This window comes from Panthera tigris, chromosome X (assembly GCF_018350195.1).
Source record: "Panthera tigris isolate Pti1 chromosome X, P.tigris_Pti1_mat1.1, whole genome shotgun sequence".
Lineage (NCBI taxonomy): Eukaryota > Metazoa > Chordata > Mammalia > Carnivora > Felidae > Panthera > Panthera tigris.
In genome coordinates, this window is record NC_056677.1 from 42957493 (window position 1) to 42979581 (window position 22089).

The 22089-nt window shown below is 38.5% G+C and overlaps 1 protein-coding gene across 4 annotated transcripts in view; it reads left to right on the forward strand.

Moving 5' to 3' along the window:
* CLCN5 (chloride voltage-gated channel 5) overlaps positions 1-22089 on the forward strand; it is a 180385-nt gene that overhangs the window by 118236 nt on the left and 40060 nt on the right. For 3 of the 4 annotated variants that reach the window (XM_042974411.1, XM_042974412.1, XM_015541048.2), the window contains one exon: positions 18541-18687. In XM_042974411.1, coding sequence (XP_042830345.1) covers positions 18541-18687 — 147 coding nt within the window. Of the gene's footprint in view, positions 1-13548; positions 13626-18540; positions 18688-22089 lie in introns of those variants that run through there. The other variant, XM_042974413.1, reaches the window with a different exon arrangement.

The following is a 22089-nucleotide window of genomic DNA, read 5'->3' on the forward strand; positions in this document are numbered from 1 at the left end:
CTCAGTTGGATAAGTGTCTGACTGTGGCTTGGGTCATGATCTCGTAGTTCACAAGTTGGAGCCCCGCATCAGGTTCTGTGCAAACAGCTCAGAGCCTAGAGCCTGCTTCAGATTCTGTGTCTCCCTCTGTCTCTCTGCCCCTCCCCCGATCATGCTTTGTCTCTCTCTCTCTCCCAAAAATAAATAAATGCTGGAGAAAGGGAAGATGGCAGTGTAGGAGGACGCTGGGCTCACCGCGCGTCCTGCTGATCACTTAGATTACACCTACACCTGCCTAAATAACCCAGAAAACCTCCAGAAGACTAGCAAAACAGAGTCTCCGGAGCCAAGCGCAGATGAGAGGCCCACAGAAGAGGGTAGGAAGGGTGGAGAGGCGGTGCACGCTCCACGGACTGGCGGGAGGGAGCCAGGGCGGAGGGGCGGCCCGCTGGCCAAGCAGAGCCCCCGAGTCAGGCTTGCAAAAGCGGAGGGGCCAGACGGAGTGTGTTCCAACAGCAAGCGGGACTTGACATCTGGAAGGTTATAGGCTAACAGCTCTGCTCGGAGAACGGGTGAGCTGGAGGACAACGGGAGGGAGAGTTGTTGAGCCCCAGAGGACAGAGCTCAGATTGGCGGGGAACAAAGGCGCTCACCAGCGCCATCTCCCTCGCCCATCCCCCAGCCAAAATCCCAAAGGGAACCAGTTCCTGCCAGAGAACTTGCTGGCACCATGCAAACACCCAACGCTGTGCTTCTGCAGATCCATCCCTCCGACGGGTCTGACTCCCTCCCGGTGCTGCAGGGCCCCTACTGAAGCGGATCTCTGAAGGAAAAGCTAGCGGAGCCTGCCCCTCCCACCCCTGTGCACCTTGCCGATCCACCCCAGCTAATACGCCACATCCCCAGCACCACAAGCCTGGCAGTGTGCAAGTAGCCCAGACGGGCCACGCCACCCCACAGTGAATCCCGCCTCTAGGAGAGGGGAAGAGAAGGCACACACCAGTCTGACTGTGGCCCCAGCGGTGGGCTGGGAGCAGACATCAGGTCTGACTGCGGCCCCACCCACCAACGCAAGTTATTCAAGACAGCACAGGAGAAGTGCCCCATAGTCCCGCACCACTCCAGGGACTATCCAAAATGACGAAACGGAAGAATTCCCCCTCAGAAAAACGTCCAGGAAATAACAACAGCTAAAGAACTGATCAAAAATGATTTAAACAATATAACAGAGAGTGAATTTAGAATAATAGTCATAAAATTACTCGCTGGGCTTGAAAAGAGTATAGAGGACAGCAGAGAATCTCTTGCTACAGACATCAAGGGACTAAGGAGGAGCTAAAAAAAAGGCTATCAATGAGCTGCAAAATAAAATGGAGACAACTATGGCTCGGATTGAAGAGGCAGAGGAGAGAATAGGTGAACTAGAAGATAAAATTATGGAAAAAGAAGAAGCTGAGAAAAAGATAAAAAAATCCAGGAGTATGAGGGGAAAATGAGAGAACTGAGTGATACACTAAAGAGAAATAATCTACGCATAATTGGTATTCCAGAGGAGGAAGAGAGAGGGAAAGGTGCTGAAGGTGTACTTGAAGAAATGATAGCTGAGAACTTCCCTGATCTGGGGAGGAAAAAGGCATTGAAATCCAAGAGGCACAGAGAACTCCCTTCAGACGTCACTTGAATCGATCTTCTGCACGACATAGCATAGTGAAACTGGCAAAATACAAGGATAAAGAGAAAATTCTGAAAGCAGCTAGAGATAAACATGCCCTAACATATAAAGGGAGACCTATAAGATTCGTGACAGATCTCTCTACTGAAACTTGGCAGGCCAGAAAGGAATGGCAGGAGATCTTCAATGTGAAGAACAGAAAAAATACGCAGCCGAGAATCCTTCATCCAGCAAGTCTGTCACTTAGAATAGAAGGAGAGATAAAGGTCTTCCCAAACAAACAAAAACTGAAGGAATTCGTCACCACTTAACAAGCCCTACAAGAGATCCTAAGGGGGATCCTGTGAGACAAAGTACCAGAGACATCGCTACAAGCATGAAACCTATGGACATCACAATGACTCTAAACCCATATGTTTCTATAATAACACTGAATGTAAATGGACTAAATGTGCCAACCAAAAGACATAGGGTATCAGAATGGATAAAAAAACAAGACACGTCTACTTGGTGTCTACAAGAGACTCATTTAAAAAAATTTTTTTTAACATTTATTTATCTTTGAGACAGAGAGAGACAGAGCATGAACAGGGGAGGGGTAGAGAGAGAGGGAAACACAGAATCTGAAACAGGCTCCACGCTCTGAGCTGTCAGCACAGAGCCCGACGCGGGGCTCGATCTCACGGACTGTGAGATCATGACCTGAGCCGAAGTCTGACGCTTAACCGACCAAGCCACCCAAGCGCCCCAAGAGACTCATTTTAGACCTGAGGACACCTTCAGATTGAGAGTGAGGGGATGGAGAACTATTTATCATGCCACTGGAAGCCAAAAGAAAGCTGGAGTAGCCATACTTATATCAGACAAACTAGACTTCAAATTAAAGGCTGTAACAAGAGATGAAGAAGGGCATTATATAATAATCACAGGGTCTCTCCATCAGGAAGAGCTAACAATTATAAATGTCTATGCGCCAAATACAGGAGCCCCCAAATGTATTAAACAATTAATCACAAACATAAGCAACCTTATTGATAAGAATGTGGTCATTGCAGGGGACTTTAACACTCCACTTACAGAAATGGATAGATCATCTAGACACACGGTCAATAAAGAAACAAGGGCCCTGAATGATACATTGGATCAGATGGACTTGACAGATGTATTTAGAACTCTGTATCCCAAAGCAACAGAATATACTTTCTTCTCGAGTGCACATGGAACATTCTCCAAGATGTATCGCATACTGGGTCACAAAACAGCCCTTCATAAGTATACAAGAATTGAAATCATACCATGCATACTTTCAGACCACAACGCTATGAAGCTTGAAATCAACCACAGGAAAAAGTCTGGAAAACCTCCAAAAGCACGGAGGTTAAAGACCACCCTACTAAAGAATGAACGGGTCAACCAGGCAATTAGAGAAGAAATTAAAAAATATATGGAAACAAATGAAAATGAAAATACAACAATCCAAACGCTTTGAGATGCAGCGAAGGCAGTCCTGAGAGGAAAATACATTGCAATCCAGGCCTATCTCAAGAAACAAGAACAATCCCAAATACAAAATCTAACAGCACACCTAAAGGAAATAGAAGCAGAACAGCAAAGACAGCCCAAACCCAGCAGAAGAAGAGAAATAATAAAGATCAGAGCAAAATCTATAGAATATAGAATCTAAAAAAACTGTAGAGCAGATCAACGAAACCAAGAGTTGGTTTTTTGAAAAAATAAACAAAATTGATAAACCTCTAGCCAGGCTTCTCAAAAAGAAAACGGAGATGACCCAAACAGATAAAATCATGAATGAAAATGGAATTATTACAACCAACCCCTCAGAGATACAAGCAATTATCAGGGAATACTATGAAAAATTATATGCCAACAGACTGGACAACCTGGAAGAAATGGACAAATTCCTAAACACCCACACGCTTCCAAAACTCAATCAGGAGGAAATAGAAAGCCTGAACAGACCCATAACCAGTGAAGAAATTGAATCGGTTATCAAAAATCTCCCAACAAATAAGAGTCCAGGACCAGATGGCTTCCCAGGGGAGTTCTACCAGACGTTTAAAGCAGAGATAATACCTTTCCTTCTCAAGCTATTCCAAGAAATAGAAAGGGAAGGAAAACTTCCAGACTCATTCTATGAAGCCAGTATTACTTTGATTCCTAAACCAGACAGAGACCCAGTAAAAAAAGAGAACTACAGGCCAATATCCCTGATGAATATGGATGCAAAAATTCTCAATAAGATACTAGCAAATCAAATTCAACAGCATATAAAAAGAATTACTCACCATGATCAAGTGGGATTCATTCCTGAACTGTAGGGCTGGCTCAATAGTTGCAAATCAATCAACGTGATACATCACATTAATAAAAGAAAAGAGAAGAACCATATGATCCTGTCAATCGATGCAGAAAAGGCCTTTGACAAAATTCACCACCCTTTCTTAATAAAAACGCTTGAGAAAGTCGGGATAGAAGGAACATACTTAAACATCATAAAAGCCATTTATGAAAAGCCCAAAGCTAACATCATCCTCAATGGGGAAAAACTGAGAGCTTTTCCCCTGAGATCAGGAACACGACAGGGATGCCCACTCTCACCGCTGTTGTTTAACATAGTGTTGGAAGTGCTAGCATCAGCAATCAGACAACAAAAGGAAATCAAAGGCATCAAAATTGGCAAAGATGACGTTAAGCTTTCCCTTTTTGCAGATGACATGATATTATACATGGAAAATCCGATAGACTCCACCAGAAGTCTGCTAGAACTGATACATGAATTCAGCAAAGTTGCAGGATACAAAATCAATGTACAGAAATCAGTTGCATTCACATACACTAACAATGAAGCAACAGAAAGACAAATAAAGAAACTGATCCCATTCACAATTGCACCAAGAAGCAAAAAATACCTAGGAAAAAATCTAACCAAAGATGTAGAAGATCTGTATGCTGAAAACTATAGAAAGCTTATGAAGGAAATTGAAGAAGATATAAAGTAATGGAAAAACATTCCGAGCTCATGGATTGGAAGAATAAATATTGTTAAAATGCCAATACTACCCAAAGCTATCTACACATTGAATGCAATCCCAATCAAAATTGCACCAGCATTCTTCTCAAGACTAGAACAAGCAATCCTAAAATTCATATGGAACCACAAAAGGCCCCGAATAGCCAAAGTAATTTTGAAGAAGAAGTCCAAAGCAGGACGCATCACAATCCCAGACTTTAGCCTCTACTACAAAGCTGTAACCCTCAAGACAGCATGGTATTGGCACAAAAAACAGACACATAGACCAATGGAATAGAATAGACCCCAGAACTGGACCCACAAACGTATGGCCAACTATCTTTGACAAAGCAGGAAAGAATATCCAATGGAAAAAAGACAGTCTCTTTAACAAATGGTGCTGGGAGAACTGGACAGCAACATGCAGAAGATTGAAACTAGACCACTTTCTCACACCATTCACAAAAATAAACTCAAAATGGATAAAGGACCTGAATGTGAGACAGGAAACCATCAAAACCCTAGAGGAGAAAGCAGGAAAAGACCTCTCTGACCTCAGCCGTAGCAATCTCTTACTCGACACATCCCCAAAGGCAAGGGAATTAAAAGCAAAAATGAACTATTGGGACCTTATGAAGATAAAAAGCTTCTGCTCAGCAAAGGAAACAGCCAACAAAACTAAAAGGCAACCAACGGAATGGGAAAAGATATTTGCAAATGACATATCGGACAAAGGGCTAGTATCCAAAATCTATAAAGAGCTCACCAAACTCCACACCCGAAAAACAAAGAACCCAGTGAAGAAATGGGCAGAAAACATGAATAGACACTTCTCCAAAGAAGACATCCGGATGGCCAACAAGCACATGAAAAGATGCTCAACGTCGCTCCTCATCAGGGAAATACAAATGAAAACCACACTCAGATATCACCTCATGCCAGTCAGAGTGGCCAAAATGAACAAATGAGGAGACTATAGATGCTGGAGAGGATGTGGAGAAACGGGAACCCTCTTGCACTGTTGGTGGGAATGCAAACTGGTGCAGTCGCTCTGGAAAACAGTGTGTAGGTTCCTCAGAAAATTAAAAATAGACCTACCCTATGACCCAGCAATAACATTGCTAGGAATTTACCCAAGGGATACAGGAGTACTGGTGCATAGGGGCACTTGTACCCCGATGTTTATAGCAGCACTCTCAACAATAGCCAAATTATGGAAAGAGTCTAAATGTCCATCAACTGATGAGTGGATAAAAAAGTTGTGGTTTATATACACAATGGAGTACTACGTGGCAATGAGAAAGACTGAAATATGGCCCTTTGTAGCAACATGGATGGAACTGGAGAGTGTGATGCTAAGTGAAATAAGCCATACAGAGAAAGACAGATACCATATGTGTTCACTCTTATGTGGATCCTGAGAAACTTAACAGAAACCCATGGGGGAGGGGTAGGAAAGAAAAAAAAGAGGTTAGAGTGGGAGAGAGCCAAATCATAAGAGACTCTTAAAAACTGAGAAGAAACAGAGTTGATGGGGGGTGGGGAGGAGGGGAGGGTGGGTGATGGGTATTGAGGAGGGCACCTTTTGGGATGAGCACTGGGTGTTGTATGGAAACCAATTTGACAAGAAACTTCATATACTGAAAAAAATAAAGTTAGGGTTATACAAAAATAAATGGTAAAAAAAATTTTAAAAACTGTATTACCAAGCAATATTAATTAAAACAGTATGATATTGGCATAAAAACAGATATATATATATATATATATATATATATATATATATATATATATATATATATATATATATATATATATAAAATCAGTGGAATAGAAGAGAAAACCCAGAGTTAAGCCTACACATATATTGTCAATTAATTTATACCAAAGGAGTCAAGAATATGTGGTGGGTGAAGGACAGTGTCTTTAATAAATGGTGTTGGGAAAATTGGATAGCTACACACATAAAGAATGAAACTGAGCTACTGTCTTATACCAGAAACAGAAATTAACTCAAAATGTTTAAAGATTTGAATATAAGACCTGAAGCCATAATCATAGAAGAAAACAAAGACAGTAAGCTCCTTCACATAGGTGTTGGTGATGTTTGGTTAAACTGACACCCAAAGCAGGGGCAACAGAAGCAAGAATAAACAAGTGGTCTACATCAAAGTAAAAAGCTTCTGCACAGCAAAGGAAACCATCAACAAGATGGAAAAGCAACTTACTGAATGGGGGAAAATATTTGCAAATCATATATGTTAATGGACTAATACCCAATGTATATATAAAGAACTTATAAAAGTCAATAATAAAAAATCCAATTAAAAAATAGGCAGAAGATCTGAACAGAAATTTTTCTAAAGAAGACATACAGATGGTCAACAGGTGCATGAAAAGATGCTCAGCATCATTAATCATTAGGGAATGCAAATCAAAATCACAATCAGATATGACTTCACACCTGTCAGAAGGTTTATTATCAAAAAGACTAAAAATAAGTGTTGGTGAGGATGTGGAGAAAAGGGAACCCATGTGCATTTGTTGGTGGGAATGTATATTGGGGCCATCAGTATGGAAAACAGTATGGATGTTCCTCAAAAAATTAAAAGTAGAGCTACCATATGATCCAGTAGTTCCACTACTGGGTATTTACCCAAAGAAAACAAACACATTGGTTTCAAAAGATATATGTGTCCCTCATGTTTATTACAGCATTATTTAGCTAAGATGTGGAAACAATCCAAGTGTTCATAAATGGATGGATTGACAAAGAATGAAACACACACACATGCACACGCACACACATATGATGGACTATTACTCAACCAACAAAAAGAATGATATCTTGCTATTTGCAATAATATGGATGGACCTTGATGGCATTATGCTAAGTAAAATAAGTCAGAAAAAGATAAATGCCATATGATCTCTCTTATATGTGCAATCCAAAAAGTATAAAAACCCTGAGCTTCTAGATACATGTGGTTTATAGATTGGTCGTTTCCAGAAATGAGGGGGTGGGAGTGGCAGACATGGGTAAAATGTTTGTGTTTTTGTTTTTAGTTTAAATAAATTGAATTTTAAAAAGGATAATGCACACACTAGTATCCTTGCCTACTTATTCTTTTAGATGAATTTCACTATCAATCTTTTAAGTTGTATGAAAGATGCCATGGGGACTTTAGATTAATATATAGATGTAGTACAATTCAAATTAGTATCTGTTTCATTTTTACTATATTTAGACTTCCCATCCAAGAGCATGGTAAATCTTTTGATTTATATCTTTTTTTTTCCTACTATTTGACTTTTTAAATTTTTTAAATGTTTATTTTTGGGATAGAGAGAGAGAGAGAGCAGGGGAGGGTCAGAGAGAGAGGGAGACAGGATTTGGAGTGGGCTCTGCACTAACAGCAGGACCCTGATGTGGGGCTTGAACTCAGGAACCATGAGATCATGATCTGAACCAAAGTTCAACATTTAAATGACTGAGCCACCCAGGTGCCCTTATAAATTTTGAAGTAATATTTTATTTTGAGTTCATGTCTCTATCATAAATAATTGTATTTTCTACTTCTATAGTAGTACCTAGCAAAGTAGTTGTTTCTTGTGTATTGACCTTATGATTTCTGAATTCATGCATTATCTTTAGTTATTTTAATTAATATTCTTAGTGTTGTATAGCTATTTTATGCAGTCCAAACATCAGAATTTTGTCTTTCTTCCTTGTCTGTATATATTCTTCACTTTTTTTCATCTTAAAGTATTTCTTGTACTGTATTAAATATAATTGGCAGCAGGAGGCATCGTTGCTTTCCTGTATTAAAGAGAATGCTATTTTGCAGCTTGGTTTTAATTTAGATATTCTATATCATGTCAAGAAAGAAATCCTCTACTTGGAATGTTAAAAAATTTTTAATCCAGAATAATTGTCAATTTAAGAAATCCATTCTTGACATCTGTTAAAATAATTATGGCTTTTAAAGTTTTATCTGTTGATTTGATAAAGTATTTTCATAGTTTCCCTCATGATACCAGTCTTGCAGTCTCAGAAAAAAACTCATTTATAGCAGACAGGTCTTTCAATGTGATGCTATATTCAGTTGGTTAACGTTTATTTAGGAATTTTACTCGTTTATTCCAAAGTGAAAGTGATCTATGAATTTTGAGCATTGTCTTTGTCAGGTGTGACAGATCCTTGTCCTTGAACTGCATGGCACTTCTCTAAGCATCTCATTAATTTCTCTCTTGAAATCTTTTTTATAACAAAATGTTCTCACATTTGAAGAATCTCTGAGATAAAACCAAAGAAAAGCTGATCTACTAAAAGAAGATACCACATTATTTTAATTTTAGTTTCTCTGAATTTTTAAAGCCCCCTTGTTTCTTTTCTTTAATTATCTACTAATGTCTTTTTTCTTTTCATCTGTTTGGATCCAGTTTTAATGGTTTGAAATATCTCTTTATCAAGGCTATTACTCCTTTGGGAAAAAACATATAGAAAATATTGGTTTGTCACTTGCTTTACTGTCACAGCAGCCCACATGGTCTCTTCTGACTGGCTTGTCCTTTTCCTCTGTCTGACCAGTCTCACCCAAATATGGTTTCTCCATTCTGTGTTCTTTCTCTGGTTCAACAGTTCTCAAAGAGTGGCCTGGGGGCTCCTGAGACTTTTGAGGGGTCTGAAAGGTCAAAAATTATTTTCGTATGAAGATATGTTTTGTCTTTTTCACTTTCATTTATTCATGAATAAACAGTGGAGTTTTTTAGAGGCTGTGTGACAGGTGATGTCATCGCTCCTGTTGCTAATGGAAGATGTGAACCAGGATCCAGCTGTCTTCCATTAAGACAGACATTAAAAGATTTTCAAAATGTCTCTCATTAATTTTATTTTGGAAAATGTACAAGTTATTCTTTCCAAAAAATTTTAATATATAATGATTTTAGGATTGTATTTAAATGCATTAAAAAGTATTTATTTTTTTTAACATTCCTGGGTTTTAATTTTTAATACAGGCAATACCTATGGATAGAACCCATATAAATAAAAGCTCTTTAAGCTCCTCAATAATTCTGAGGACTAAAGGGATCCTGAGACCAAAATGTCTGAGAACTGGTGCTGTGGTACTGCCTGCTTTGTATCCTGTCTTTTCTCATAACCCGTACTTATCTGCGAGGAGGACTCCCAGATGAAGACTATGTTGTGAGACGCAGCACTATTATTTCCTCCTGGGATTTTTTTTTTCCCCACAATTTTGACAGACAAGGTGCCTTGGCTTAAGGATTGGCCCAATCCTCTGAAATGCACCTGCTAGCATCTTCGAGGTTTGCAAATCACTTCTGCTTCTTAAAATAAAGTAACTAAAACTGGAATTGGACTATAAACTAGATTATTTACTGAGTTCTCTCTTTGTGTCAGGCACTTGGGAGCAAAGATTTAAGTTACCCTGTCCTCAGGTAGCTCAAAGTATAATGGGTAGCCAAAAGCTGATTTTATATGTGTGCCAGTTCTTATCATCTTTAGTGTTATACTTAGGATTGTCTTAATATTTTTTAAAAATTTTTAACATTTATTTCTGAGATAGAGAGAGAAAGAGAGAGACAGAGACAGAAACAGAGACAGAGAGACAGAATCTGAAGCAGGCTCCAGGCTCTGAGCTGTCAGCACAGAGCCCAATGCGAGGCTCCAACTCAAGAACCGTGACATCATGACCTGAGCCGAAGTCAGATGCTTAACTGACTGAGCCACCCAGGTGCCCCTAGGATTGTGTTAATGTTTTATTTTTAATAACATGATAATACTTGTAGCTTGGTAGATTCTATAATGCCTCTCTTAAGTTTTTCTTCCTCTTGCATTTTTTCTTTTCCACTTTGGCAGCATCTGGCATATATTACACAACATGCCATGTGCAGGTCAACAGATATTTTTGTGGAGTAAAAATAAGAAATAAGAAAGTTTATTGCTTCTTTGTGCTTGTTAGCTTTGGAATGTGTGATATACTTTTATATATTCATTGAAGGGCCATATGTATCAGCCCACCCATTGGTTTACACATTTGTTTTTTCCAAGTGGGCTAGTTGAGATGGAAATATTAATTTATATAAACCAACATATGTCACTGTCACTAGTAAAACAAGATGTCAGTATGGTATACCGTAAACTAGTACCATCCCCTGCCACACACACCTGGCTCTTTCAGTACAGCCTTCAGAAATATGTACCCCTCCTCCTTCCCAAATCACCTACATTTAAACAGGAAGTAGCGAACTACCTTCCTAGCCCTTTACCCCTCTGTCTTCCAGCCCACTGCTGCTGTATGTACCTCTTAAAATCATGTTTTTATCATGTTGCTCCTCAAAAACGATAGTGACCCCATTGACTTACCAGGTCCTTCATGATGTATCTCCATCCATTTGCTCACAAACAGCTACCCTGTCTTCTAGGCAAGCACAAATGCCAGCCTCATTCTCATCTCAGGCCTTTGATCATTTTTTTTTTTCCTGGGCCTGGAATACCCTCTCTCCTCCATGAAGCCTTCTCTGGCTTACAGTCTCCTCTCCCTTTTCTGAATGCCAATTGTACTTTCATTCTAGCAGTTTAGCACTTAGCTATGGTGCAAATTGCATTATGTGAAAGTTTTCTCCCCAGCTATATCATAAATTCCTTGAGAGTATTGAAAAGGTAACTAATGTTTTTTTTTGTATCCCCAGTTCCCTACCATCACAGTGCAAGGCATAGATTTATTGAGGGCCAGCCATATAAATATGTTGGTTGGCCATTAACTCTTCCTCCCTAACTGGAATCCTCCTTAGTAAGGATTTATTGAACACCTACTCTGGAACAACACTAGAGTTGCTGGGACAACAGAAATGAGAAGGGCTTGGTGTAGTCACAAGACTTAAGTGGTAGAGATTATGTAATTAACATAGATACCTCAACAAAGGAGGTGTTGAGGGAAAAGCCTATTTGAGCTGGTCCTAGATGGATTGAATGGGATTTAATCAGGCTGAAAAGACATGCGGGACTGGATGGGATTCCAGATAGAGTACCTGGCTTAAGCAAAGGCATGGGGGTGTAAAAGTACATGGCTTATATGGAGTATAATAAATTTGTGGCAGAGGATACATCTATCTGGGTAGATGGGATCTAAATTTGATAGGGCTCAGAATGCCTTGCAGAGAAATTTAAACTTGACCCTATAGGCACATGTACCCCAATGTTTATAGCAGCGCTTTCAACAATAGCCAAATTATGGAAAGAGCCTAAATGCCCATCAACTGATGAATGGATAAACACAATGGACGTGTTTATATACACAATGGAATACCACTTGGCAATGAGAAAGAATGAAATCCTGCTATTTGCAGCAACGTGGATGGAACTAGAAGGTATTATGCTGAGTGAAATAAGTCAGTCAGAGAAGGGCAGATACCATATGTTTTCACTCATGTGGATCTTGAGAAACTTAACCAAAGACCATGGGGAAAGGGAAGGGGAAAAAATAGTTACAAACAGAGAGGGAGGGAGGCAAACCACAAGACTCTTAAATACAGATAACAAACTGAGGGTGGGTGGGGGGTGGGGGAGAGGGAAAATGGGTAATGGGCATTGAGGAGGGCACTTGTTGGGATGAGCACTGGGTGTTGTATGGAAACCAATTTTTTTTTTATATTTAGTCATACCTAGTTAGGTATATATATTTTTTTCAATATATGAGATTTATTGTCAAATTGGTTTCCATACAACACCCAGTGCTCATCCCAAAAGGTGCCCTCCTCAATACCCATCAGCCACCCTCCCCTCCTTCCCACCCCCCATCAACCCTCAGTTTGTTCTCAGTTTTTAAGAGTCTCTTATGCCTTGGCAACTTAACAGAAACCCATGGGGGAGGGGAAGGAAAAAAAAAAGGAAAAAAAGAAAAAGAAAAGGGGGTTAGAGTGGGAGAGAGCCAAAGCATAAGAGACTCTTATGTAAACCAATTTGACAATAAATTATATTAAAAAATAAACTTGACTCTATAGGCATTGGGGAACCAGCTTTATGATTTTAAGCAAGAAAGTGGCAGAAGGCACTAAAAGTGCCTTTAAGCTGAAAGTGTGAAGCTGTTTAACACAAATATCAACCAAACATTTCTCCTTAATTGCCCTCCTCCCCAACCCTCCATTATATGACAAGCCCTATATGCAATCTACTAGTTGGGATAATATATAAAATCCCCTTACTTTGTTCCTGCCCTACCCTAAATTCTGGCTGATCTCAGGTTTGTGGCCATCTGGAGGTTTGATTTATTCCAGACGTGCCATTTTCTGGACTGACATGTCATAGTGAAGTCACAAACTTGTGGAAAGACCACTGGGCTTGGAGTTTAACTGCATGTGGGTTTGAATCTCAACTGTAAGGAATTTATTTCCTCATTATTCTGCTGCTTTAACTTTTTTTCTCTTGAACTTTTTTTAAAGTCTATTTTATTTGAGAGAGGGAGAGAGGAAGGGAGAGAGAGCGAGAGAGAGAGAGCAAGAGAGAATCCCAAGCAGGCTCCACACTGTCAGCCCAGAGCCCAACAGGGGGCTTGAACCCACAAACCATGAGATCATGACCTGAGCTGAAATCAAGAGTTGGATGCTTAAACAAGTGAGCCACCTAGGCGCCCCTCTCTTGAAGTTTTTTTTTTTTTTTTTAATGCTTACTCATTTTTTGAGATAGAGAGAGTGTGAGTGGGGGAGAGGCAGAGAGAAAGGGAGAGACACAGAATTGGAAGCAGGCTCCAGGCTCTGAACTGTCAGCACAGAGCCAGACGCGGGGTTGGAACCCACGAACTGTGAGATCATGACCTGAGCTGAAGTTGGACACTTGACCAAATGAGCCACCCAGGCGCCCCTTGAAGTTTTTTATATCTGCAAAATTAAACCAATGGCTCTACCAGAATGGATTATCCATAGGCAAGTATAACTTTTGAGTTTTAGTAACTGTGCTTATTTCCTTTGTTGAACTCCTATTTTTAGCATCTGTTTTGCTTGACTTACTTGCTACTTCTAATTTTCTTTTGTTGACCCTTTATTCCTATGTACTTATTAAGGAAGCACTTTATAACCCAAACAGTGAAGCAGATAGCTGCTCCAGGAAATGTTTAGAATGAGGCAGCTCAATTTAGCTGGATTCTTCTGTGTCAGTGGGTTACAGGAAGGAGTTTGTAAGGTCCCTATGGGGAAACTGAAAAGTTTTCCAGCTTCTCCTTTGTGAGTCTTCATCCTGTAGTGTCATCATTTTGTTTTAATGAATTCCCAGAACAATAGGTACACCCATCTGAAAATATGACTACAGGACATATTCCAAATCCAGACATAAATTATTTTTGGACTCCCTATACTTTTTCTTCCTATGATTTTTGTGGCTAATGTAGAGTTGCTGGCACTATGTATTTTACCTCATTTCCTGAATGAAACATGTAAGCAGTGGAGAGAGAGGGAAAGGATTCTGCATCATTTTGTAACTTTTTTTGATTTTTTTCAGTGCTAGTCACTGTACGGACTTCATGGGAATTTAATAAATTTAAACAGAAAGAAAACCTCTTGAGTTGTGTTACCATATTGGCTTGAGTTCTTCTCATAAGCTAAAATGATGCTTGTTTTTAGCTAAGATTTCTAGAAATTGGAATACCTACTCTTGAGATAAAGTGCTTTTGGTGGGTTTGTTGAATGTAGTAAATCCAGAGCTAGACAAATATTAACTACAAATATGGACTCTGATGCCAACCTGCATTTAAGAAGGAAAGTTGAGGTGAAGGGTGAGGGCAGGGAACATGTCTTGTGTGGATTTTGTGATTTGCATTTAAGTTGATGTTGTTTCGGCTGTATTTTTAATTTTCATCCTGTTGAGTTTGAAGTAGCAACAGAAGTGTCAGGGTAGAGTTCTTGGGAATTCAGGACCAGAGCTTGAGGTAGAGATAAGAGCTAGAGATAGTAGGCTTTTTTAAAGAATCAAATAAAATAAATCAGATTAAGGTGGAGAAGGATCTGTGATCTCAGCCAGATACAGAGAAAAGTAGAAGGGCTCTTTTTCTTCTTAAATAAAAAGTAAAACACTTATTCCTGGATGACACGAGGGAAGACTGAAGTTCAGGATTTCCTCTGTGTTGTCAGTAGTAGGAAAAAAACTGGGAAGACCGAAGTTCAGGATTTCCTCTGTGTTGTCAGTAGTAGGAAAAAAACTGCTAAGGATCCTGTGGTGGGTTAGTTTCCCTAGAAGCAGAAACTGAGGCAAGGCATTCTGTGTAAGCATGTTGTGGGAATGCTCAAAGAAGGGGAATGAAGGAAACAGGTAGAGCGGGGGAAGGGGAAAGAGTCCAGTGAGGATGAAGGATTGGCGAGCAGCAGTGAAGGAGCTCAGCTAAGGCCATAGAACATGGATTCTTAGTACCCTAGTACCTATTTGATCCACATAACAAAGTTAGAATTTGTGTAGCTAAGGAAATGGTTTCATGATCAGTCATTTTGTACATTATTAGTACCTTTGCATAAATGACCCTACCTTCTCTACTTGACCATTTGTCACCACACAAGCATGGTAATGTTTCTGGGGAACTTACTGTTCCTGTATGTACAGACTTCAAGCTGTTTGTGCATATTAAGGGAGGAGACTGGGAATGCATTTGTTTTCTTTATATTTGTCCTTATCCATAAATGGTGGAAAGTTTCCCTTGGGATATCTGTTCTCTTGGTTTCAACCAACACCTTGATGTTGATAACTCTCAAATCTTTGTCTCTCAATCTTCATCTCATCTGACCCATCTTGCATCATATTTGTGTCTGTCCCATGATGATTTGTACACAATAGGTGGTTCATAAATGTCACTCACACTTCAGTCAAGCTGGTCTCTATTACACATGAGGTATTAGGAAGTTGAACACATGATTTAGAGCTTAACTTTTTAAAAAATATTAACTGGGAAAATAGCCTCTCTGAGTTTGTTTCCTCGGGTGCACTAGGAGTGATAATGCCACAGCATAGGAACATTGGAAAAGTTAAGTGAAAGAATTCAGTTTAAGCACATGGCCCAGTGCCTAAAAATTGATAAGTACCTGGTAAATGTTGGTTCTTTATCCTTTTCGCTCAATGTTTAAAATATTTAATTTATCTGTTCCAATTTTCCAGCCCTATTGCTTAATTTATCCCATCTGATTTTAACACATTCATTACACATAATTCAGATAACCTAAAGTAAGAAGTTTCTTAAGAGAATTGGAATACCTCAAAAGGAATATTGTTTGCCAAATCCAAAAGAACTATGCTGACTATGATTTTGGATCAAGATCTCATCAAAAAAATGGGAGGAGGGGGCAGGGCTAGGTGAAGTAAAGTTGACTCTAATGTTTTTTAAAATCAACATACTAAAATTTTTTGAGTAAAATTTATAATCTGAAGATTCACATTTGGGGTGTAGGAAATGTTTAATCTTTAATATTAAATTCTTCAGCAGAGAACAACATTAAATGGCATAACATGCCTCTTCATTTCTGAGCATCTGCATTGTGTTATGAGCTCTGGGAGAATCTGAGCCATAAGATAATGTTTCTCTACTAAATGGACAGAACATTTCTCAGTAGTGATGTCTAGTTTTTATTTCCATTGATTACTTGTGAACTCCCATGAGTTTTGTACACCTATCCTCATTTGGTTTGCTCTTTTGCATGGTTCTCAAAAAACTGCTATCAACTACATGGTAAGGGTAGAGGAACATTACATCTGAAGGGTAATTGAATACACTAAGTGGTTTGCATGTCTATATTGCCCAAGTAAGAACATGAAAGAAAACATAAGAATAAGTGGTAACCCTGATTAGACATTTTTCCAAAGACCTACAGATGGCCAACAGACATATGAAAAGATGCCCAACATCACTGGTCATCAGGGAAATGCAAATCAAAACCACAATGAGATATTACATCACATCACTCAGAATGTCTAGTATCAAAAAGACAAGAAATAATAAGTGTGGAGAGGATGTGGAGAAAAGGGAACTCTAGTGCACTGTTGGTGGGAATGTAAATTGGTGCAGTCACTGTGGAAAACGGTATGGGGGTTCCTTAATTAAAAATAGGAATAACATATAATCCAGTAATTCCACTATTGGGTATTTACTTAAGGAAAATGAAAACACTAATTTGAAAAAGATATATGTACCCCTATGTTTATTGCAGTATTTTTTACAATAGCTAAGATATGGAAGCAACCCAAGTGTCCACTGACAGATGAATGGATAAAGAAGATGTATATATACATAATGGAATATTATTCAGCTATAACAAATAATGAGCTCTTGCCATTTCAACAACATGGATGGACCTAGAGGATATTCTGCTAAGTGAAATAAGACAGAGAAAGACAAATACCATATTATTTGTCTTATGTGTGGAATCTAAAAAACAAAAACAGACTCAAATCCAAAAAACAGATGGTTACCAGAGGGGACAAGGGTTGGGCAAGATAGGTGAAGGGGACTAGGAGGTACAAACTTCCAGTTATACAGTAAATAAGTCACAGAGATAGAAAGTACGGCATAGGTAATAGCGTCAATAATATTGTAATAATGTTGTATGGTGATAGTGACTACACTCATTTGGTGAGCACTGAGTGATGTATAGAATTGTTGAATCACTGTGTTGTACACCTGAAACTAATATAACATTGTATGTCAACTATATTCAACAATAAAAAAAATAGAATAAGAAATAACTCAATGGGAATGCAAGCTGGTGCAGCCACTCTGGAAAACAGTATGGAGGCTCCTCAAAAAACTAAAAATAGAACTACCCTAGACCCAGCAATTTCACTACTAGGCAATTATCCATGGGATACAGGGGTGCTGTTTCGAAGGGACACATGCTCCCCCATGTTAATAGCAGCACTATCAACAATAGCCAAAGTATGGAAAGAGCCCAAATGTCCATTGATGGATGAACGGATAAAGAAGATGTGGTATATATATACAATGGAGTATTACTTGGCAATCAAAAAGAATGAAATCTTGCCATTTGCAATTACTTGGATGGAACTGGAGGGTATTACGCTAAGCGAAATTAGTCCATCAGAGAAAGACAAATATAAGACTTCACTCATATGAGGACTTTAAGAGACAAAACAGATGAACGTAAGGGAACGGAAACAATATAAAAACAGGGAGGGGGACAAAACATAAGATACTCGTAAATATGGAGAACAAACAGGGTTACTGGAGGGGTTGAGGGATGGGCTAAATGGGTAAGGGGCACTAAGGAATCTACTCCTGAAATCATTGTTGCACTATATGCTAACTAATTTGGATATAAATTTTTTTAAAAAAATTAAAAGAAATAAAAAGAAGTAACACAAAAGGTGGAAACTAACTAAATGTCCATCAACTGAATAATGGATAAACAAAAATGGTGTATCCATACGATGGTATTATTCAGTCTGAAAATGAAGTAAAGTACTGATACATGCCAGAACATGGATGAGCCTTCAAAACATTATAAGTGAAAGAAGCCAGACACAAAAAGCCACAATTTATATATGATTATATGAAATACCTGGAATTGGCAGATCATTGAGACAGAAAGAGGCAATTGTAAGGGGTTGGGGGTTAGGAGGGAGTTATGTTTACTGGGTACAGAGTTTCTGTTTGTGATGATGAAAAATTTCTGGAAATAGAGTGATAATTGCAAAACATTGTAAATGAACTTAATGCTACTGAATTGTCTAGTTTCGAATGGTTGAAATGATAAATTTTATGTGTAGTTGCCACAATGAAAAAAAAAGATAAGCGGTAAGGGGCTTGAAGGTCATTGTAATGAGCCTCTTGTTTTTCTTTCTGCACAGGGGCCATGGATAACAGAGGCTTTCAGCAGGGGAGTTTCAACAGCTTCCGGAGCAGCTCCAGTGATGAAGACTTGATGGACATACCAGGGACAGCTATGGATTTTTCCATGAGAGATGATGTTCCTCCCTTAGATGGGGAAATAGAAGGTATCATTACTGTTGATGACAGTTTTTCTTTTTAAAAATTATTTTTAATGTACATACAGTAAAATTTATTTTCTGGTACAATCTTAAGAGTTTTCAGGATCCACATAAGAGTGAAAACATATGGTATCTGTCTTTCTCTGTATGGCTTATTTCACTTAGCATCACACTCTCCTGTTCCATCCATGTTGCTACAAAGGGCCATATTTCGTTCTTTCTCATTGCCATGAGAAACTTAACAGAAACCCATGGAGGAGGGGAAGAAAAAAAAAAAAAAGAGGTTAGAGTGGGAGAGAGCCAAAGCATAAGAGACTCTTAAAAACTGAGAACAAACTGAGGGTTGATGGGGGGGTGGGAGGGAGGGGAGGGTGGGTGATGAGTATTGAGGAGGGCACCTTTTGGGATGAGCACTGGGTGTTGTATGGAAACCAATTTGACAATAAATTTCATATATTGAAAAAATAAATAAAAACTTCAGAAAATAAAAAAAATAAATGAATGAGAGAAAGAAAATAATAAAAGTGATTCTAGAAAATATCATTGATAATATTCTTTAAGAATGAAGCAAATAAATACAATTTCAGATAAAAAAAAGTTTTAACACATGCATAGATTTTTGTAACCACTACCACTGACAGGATACAGAACAGTTCAGCACCCTCAAAGAATTCCCTCCTGCCCCTTTGCAGCCAGATTTCTTCTACCCCCAACCCCTGGTAACCACTGATCTTTCTCTGTGCCTGTATTTTTTTTTTCTTTTCTAGAATGTCATGCATGGAGTCACATAGTATGTCACCTTTGAGACTGACTTCGCTACTCAGCTTAAGGCCTTGGAGATTAATTCAAGTTGTTCATTCCTTTTTTTCTTGCTCAGTAGTGTAGCCTGAAGTGGGATCACTGGGTTGTGTGGTAAATGTATGTTGAACTTTATAAGAAACTGCCAAACCATTTTCCAGAGTAGCTGTAACCATTTTATATCTGAACTAGCTATGTAATGAGAGTTCCACTTGTTCCCCATCTTCAACAGCTCTTGGTATTTCCAGTAATTTTTATTTTAGCCATTCTAATAGGTGTTATCCCATCATGGTTTTAATTTCCCTAATGACTTCTGATATGGAACATCCGTTCATGCGCTTATTTGCTAACCTCATATCCTGTTTGATGAAGTGTCTGTTCAAATCTGTTCCCTCTTTGGGACACCTGGGTGGCTCAGTTGGATGACCCACCGACTTCAGCTCAGGTCATGATCTCACAGTTCATACGTTCGAGCCCCACGTTGGGTTCTGTGCTGGCAGCTCAGAGCCTGGAGCGTGCTTCCGATCTTGTGTCTTCCTCTCTCTCTGCCCCTCCCCCTGCTTGCAGTCTGCTCTCTCTTTGTCCCAAAAATAAATAAACATTAAAAAATTTTTTTTAAAAATCTGTTCTCTCTTTCATAATTGGGTTTTTATTATCAGGCATGCATTCATATAATAATAATTCCCTTCATCTGTTATTTGGGTAGCCAGTACCATCATTCTTTTTGATAACTGCATATAATTTCATGATATAGCTGCCAGAGTTTACTTAACCAAGTTTCTATTGATGCACATTTCAGTTGTTTTCAATCTTTTGCTATTACAAACAATACTGCAGTGTGTGTGTGTTTATTCTTTAAGTATATTAGAGCATTTCTGTAGCATGAGTGTGTGAGTGCTATTTGACCACAGCCTTGCTGGTGCTGAATAGTCAAATTCTTTTTTCACCTTTACAATAGGATAGGCAAAATAAATAAAGAAAGAAATATTCATTATTGTTTTAATTTTTACTTTTTTAAATTAGTGAAGTTGAACATATTTTCATATGTTTACTAACCCCTTAAATTTCTTTTTCTGGAAGTTTCCTGTTTATATGATGTTCCTATTTTTCTGATAGGCTGATTATCTTTTCTTAAGTTTTTCTAGGAGCCCTTCATATATTATTATTATGTTTCATCTAATGTAGGTTGAGTGTATCTTTTTTCATTTCTGGTTTTGTTTAAATTTTTTTTTAAATCTACAAATATTAAAATTTTTACATAGCCAGATATATCACCCTTTTCTTTTGTGACTTCTGAGTTTCTTGTTGTATTTAGAAAGGACTTTAATTAATAAATATAATATAATAAATCTATATAATTCCTTAAAACTACTGTCTTATTCTTTAACTGATTGGGATTGCCATTCTCAGCGTAAAGTCAGAGGACAAGAAACTACTGTCAGAATTTATTATTTAGCAAATTTGTATAAGAGGCATATGACATTACAGAAACTTTGCTAGGTTCTGGGAATTAGCAAAGATTTAAGGCACCATCCCTGCCTTCATAAAGTTGATTCTAGCTGACTAAGCAAACATTAAGTACTTATGATAATACCTACCTCTTAGAGTTCTTTTCAGGATTAAATGAAATAGTAACATAAAGTGCTTATAATAGTACCTGGCATGGAGCTAATGCTCAATAAAATGTTAGCTGTCATTATTATTATTGTTATTTTATTTCTGTTATAAGCCTATATTGTAAGTGTTATAACTCTTATAAGAACTTAGCAGAAGCATCCTGTATGTTTGTGTGTGTCTAGGATTGGAAAAGTTTTCACAGAAAAGGTGTGTTTGAGAAGGGCCTTGAAATATAAGTTATTTGGTAGGAAGAAGAGCATTCCAGACAGGAAGCAAGCTTTTATAGAGATATCAGCAGGCACATGATATAGAGGTATAAATAAGCAAAATATAAGCCCAAATAAATAAAGTGGGGCCTTGAATGTCATGCTAGGAAGTTTGAATTAACCTTATTGTCACTGTGAGGACAAACTCCTCCACCCATTCATTCAACAAATACTTTTTGAATACCTGCTATGAAGCAGGCACTTTTATAGGCAGTGGAGATACAGTGGTGGGATTAACATAGATAAGATCCACATTGATCTGAAATTTAGACCTAGTCAGGTAAATGAGTAAGGGAATAGACTACTTAGTTAAGTATCCATTATAATTAGTATGAGGATGGAAAGAAAGTGAAGGACAATAGATGGTAACTGAGGAATACTACTTTAGAAAGGTTAAGAAGTTAGAAAGGTCAGGGAAGGCCTTTCCAAGGAGGTGACCAATTTGGTAAGAACATACCAGTAAGAAATTGTCTAGTAAAGGTGCCTCAAGACAGTAACAGTAGAAGAGAGCCCCTGAATTTATTTTATTTTATTAAAAAAATTTTTTTAACATTTATTTTTTGAGAGACAGAGTGTGAGCGAGGGAGAGCTAGAGAGAGAGGAAGTCACAGATTCCGAAACAGGCTCCAGGCACTAAGTCCCATGTGGGGCTTGAACTCACAAACCATGAGATCATGACCTGAACCGAAGTCTGTCACTCAACCGACTGAGCGACCCAGGCGCCCCA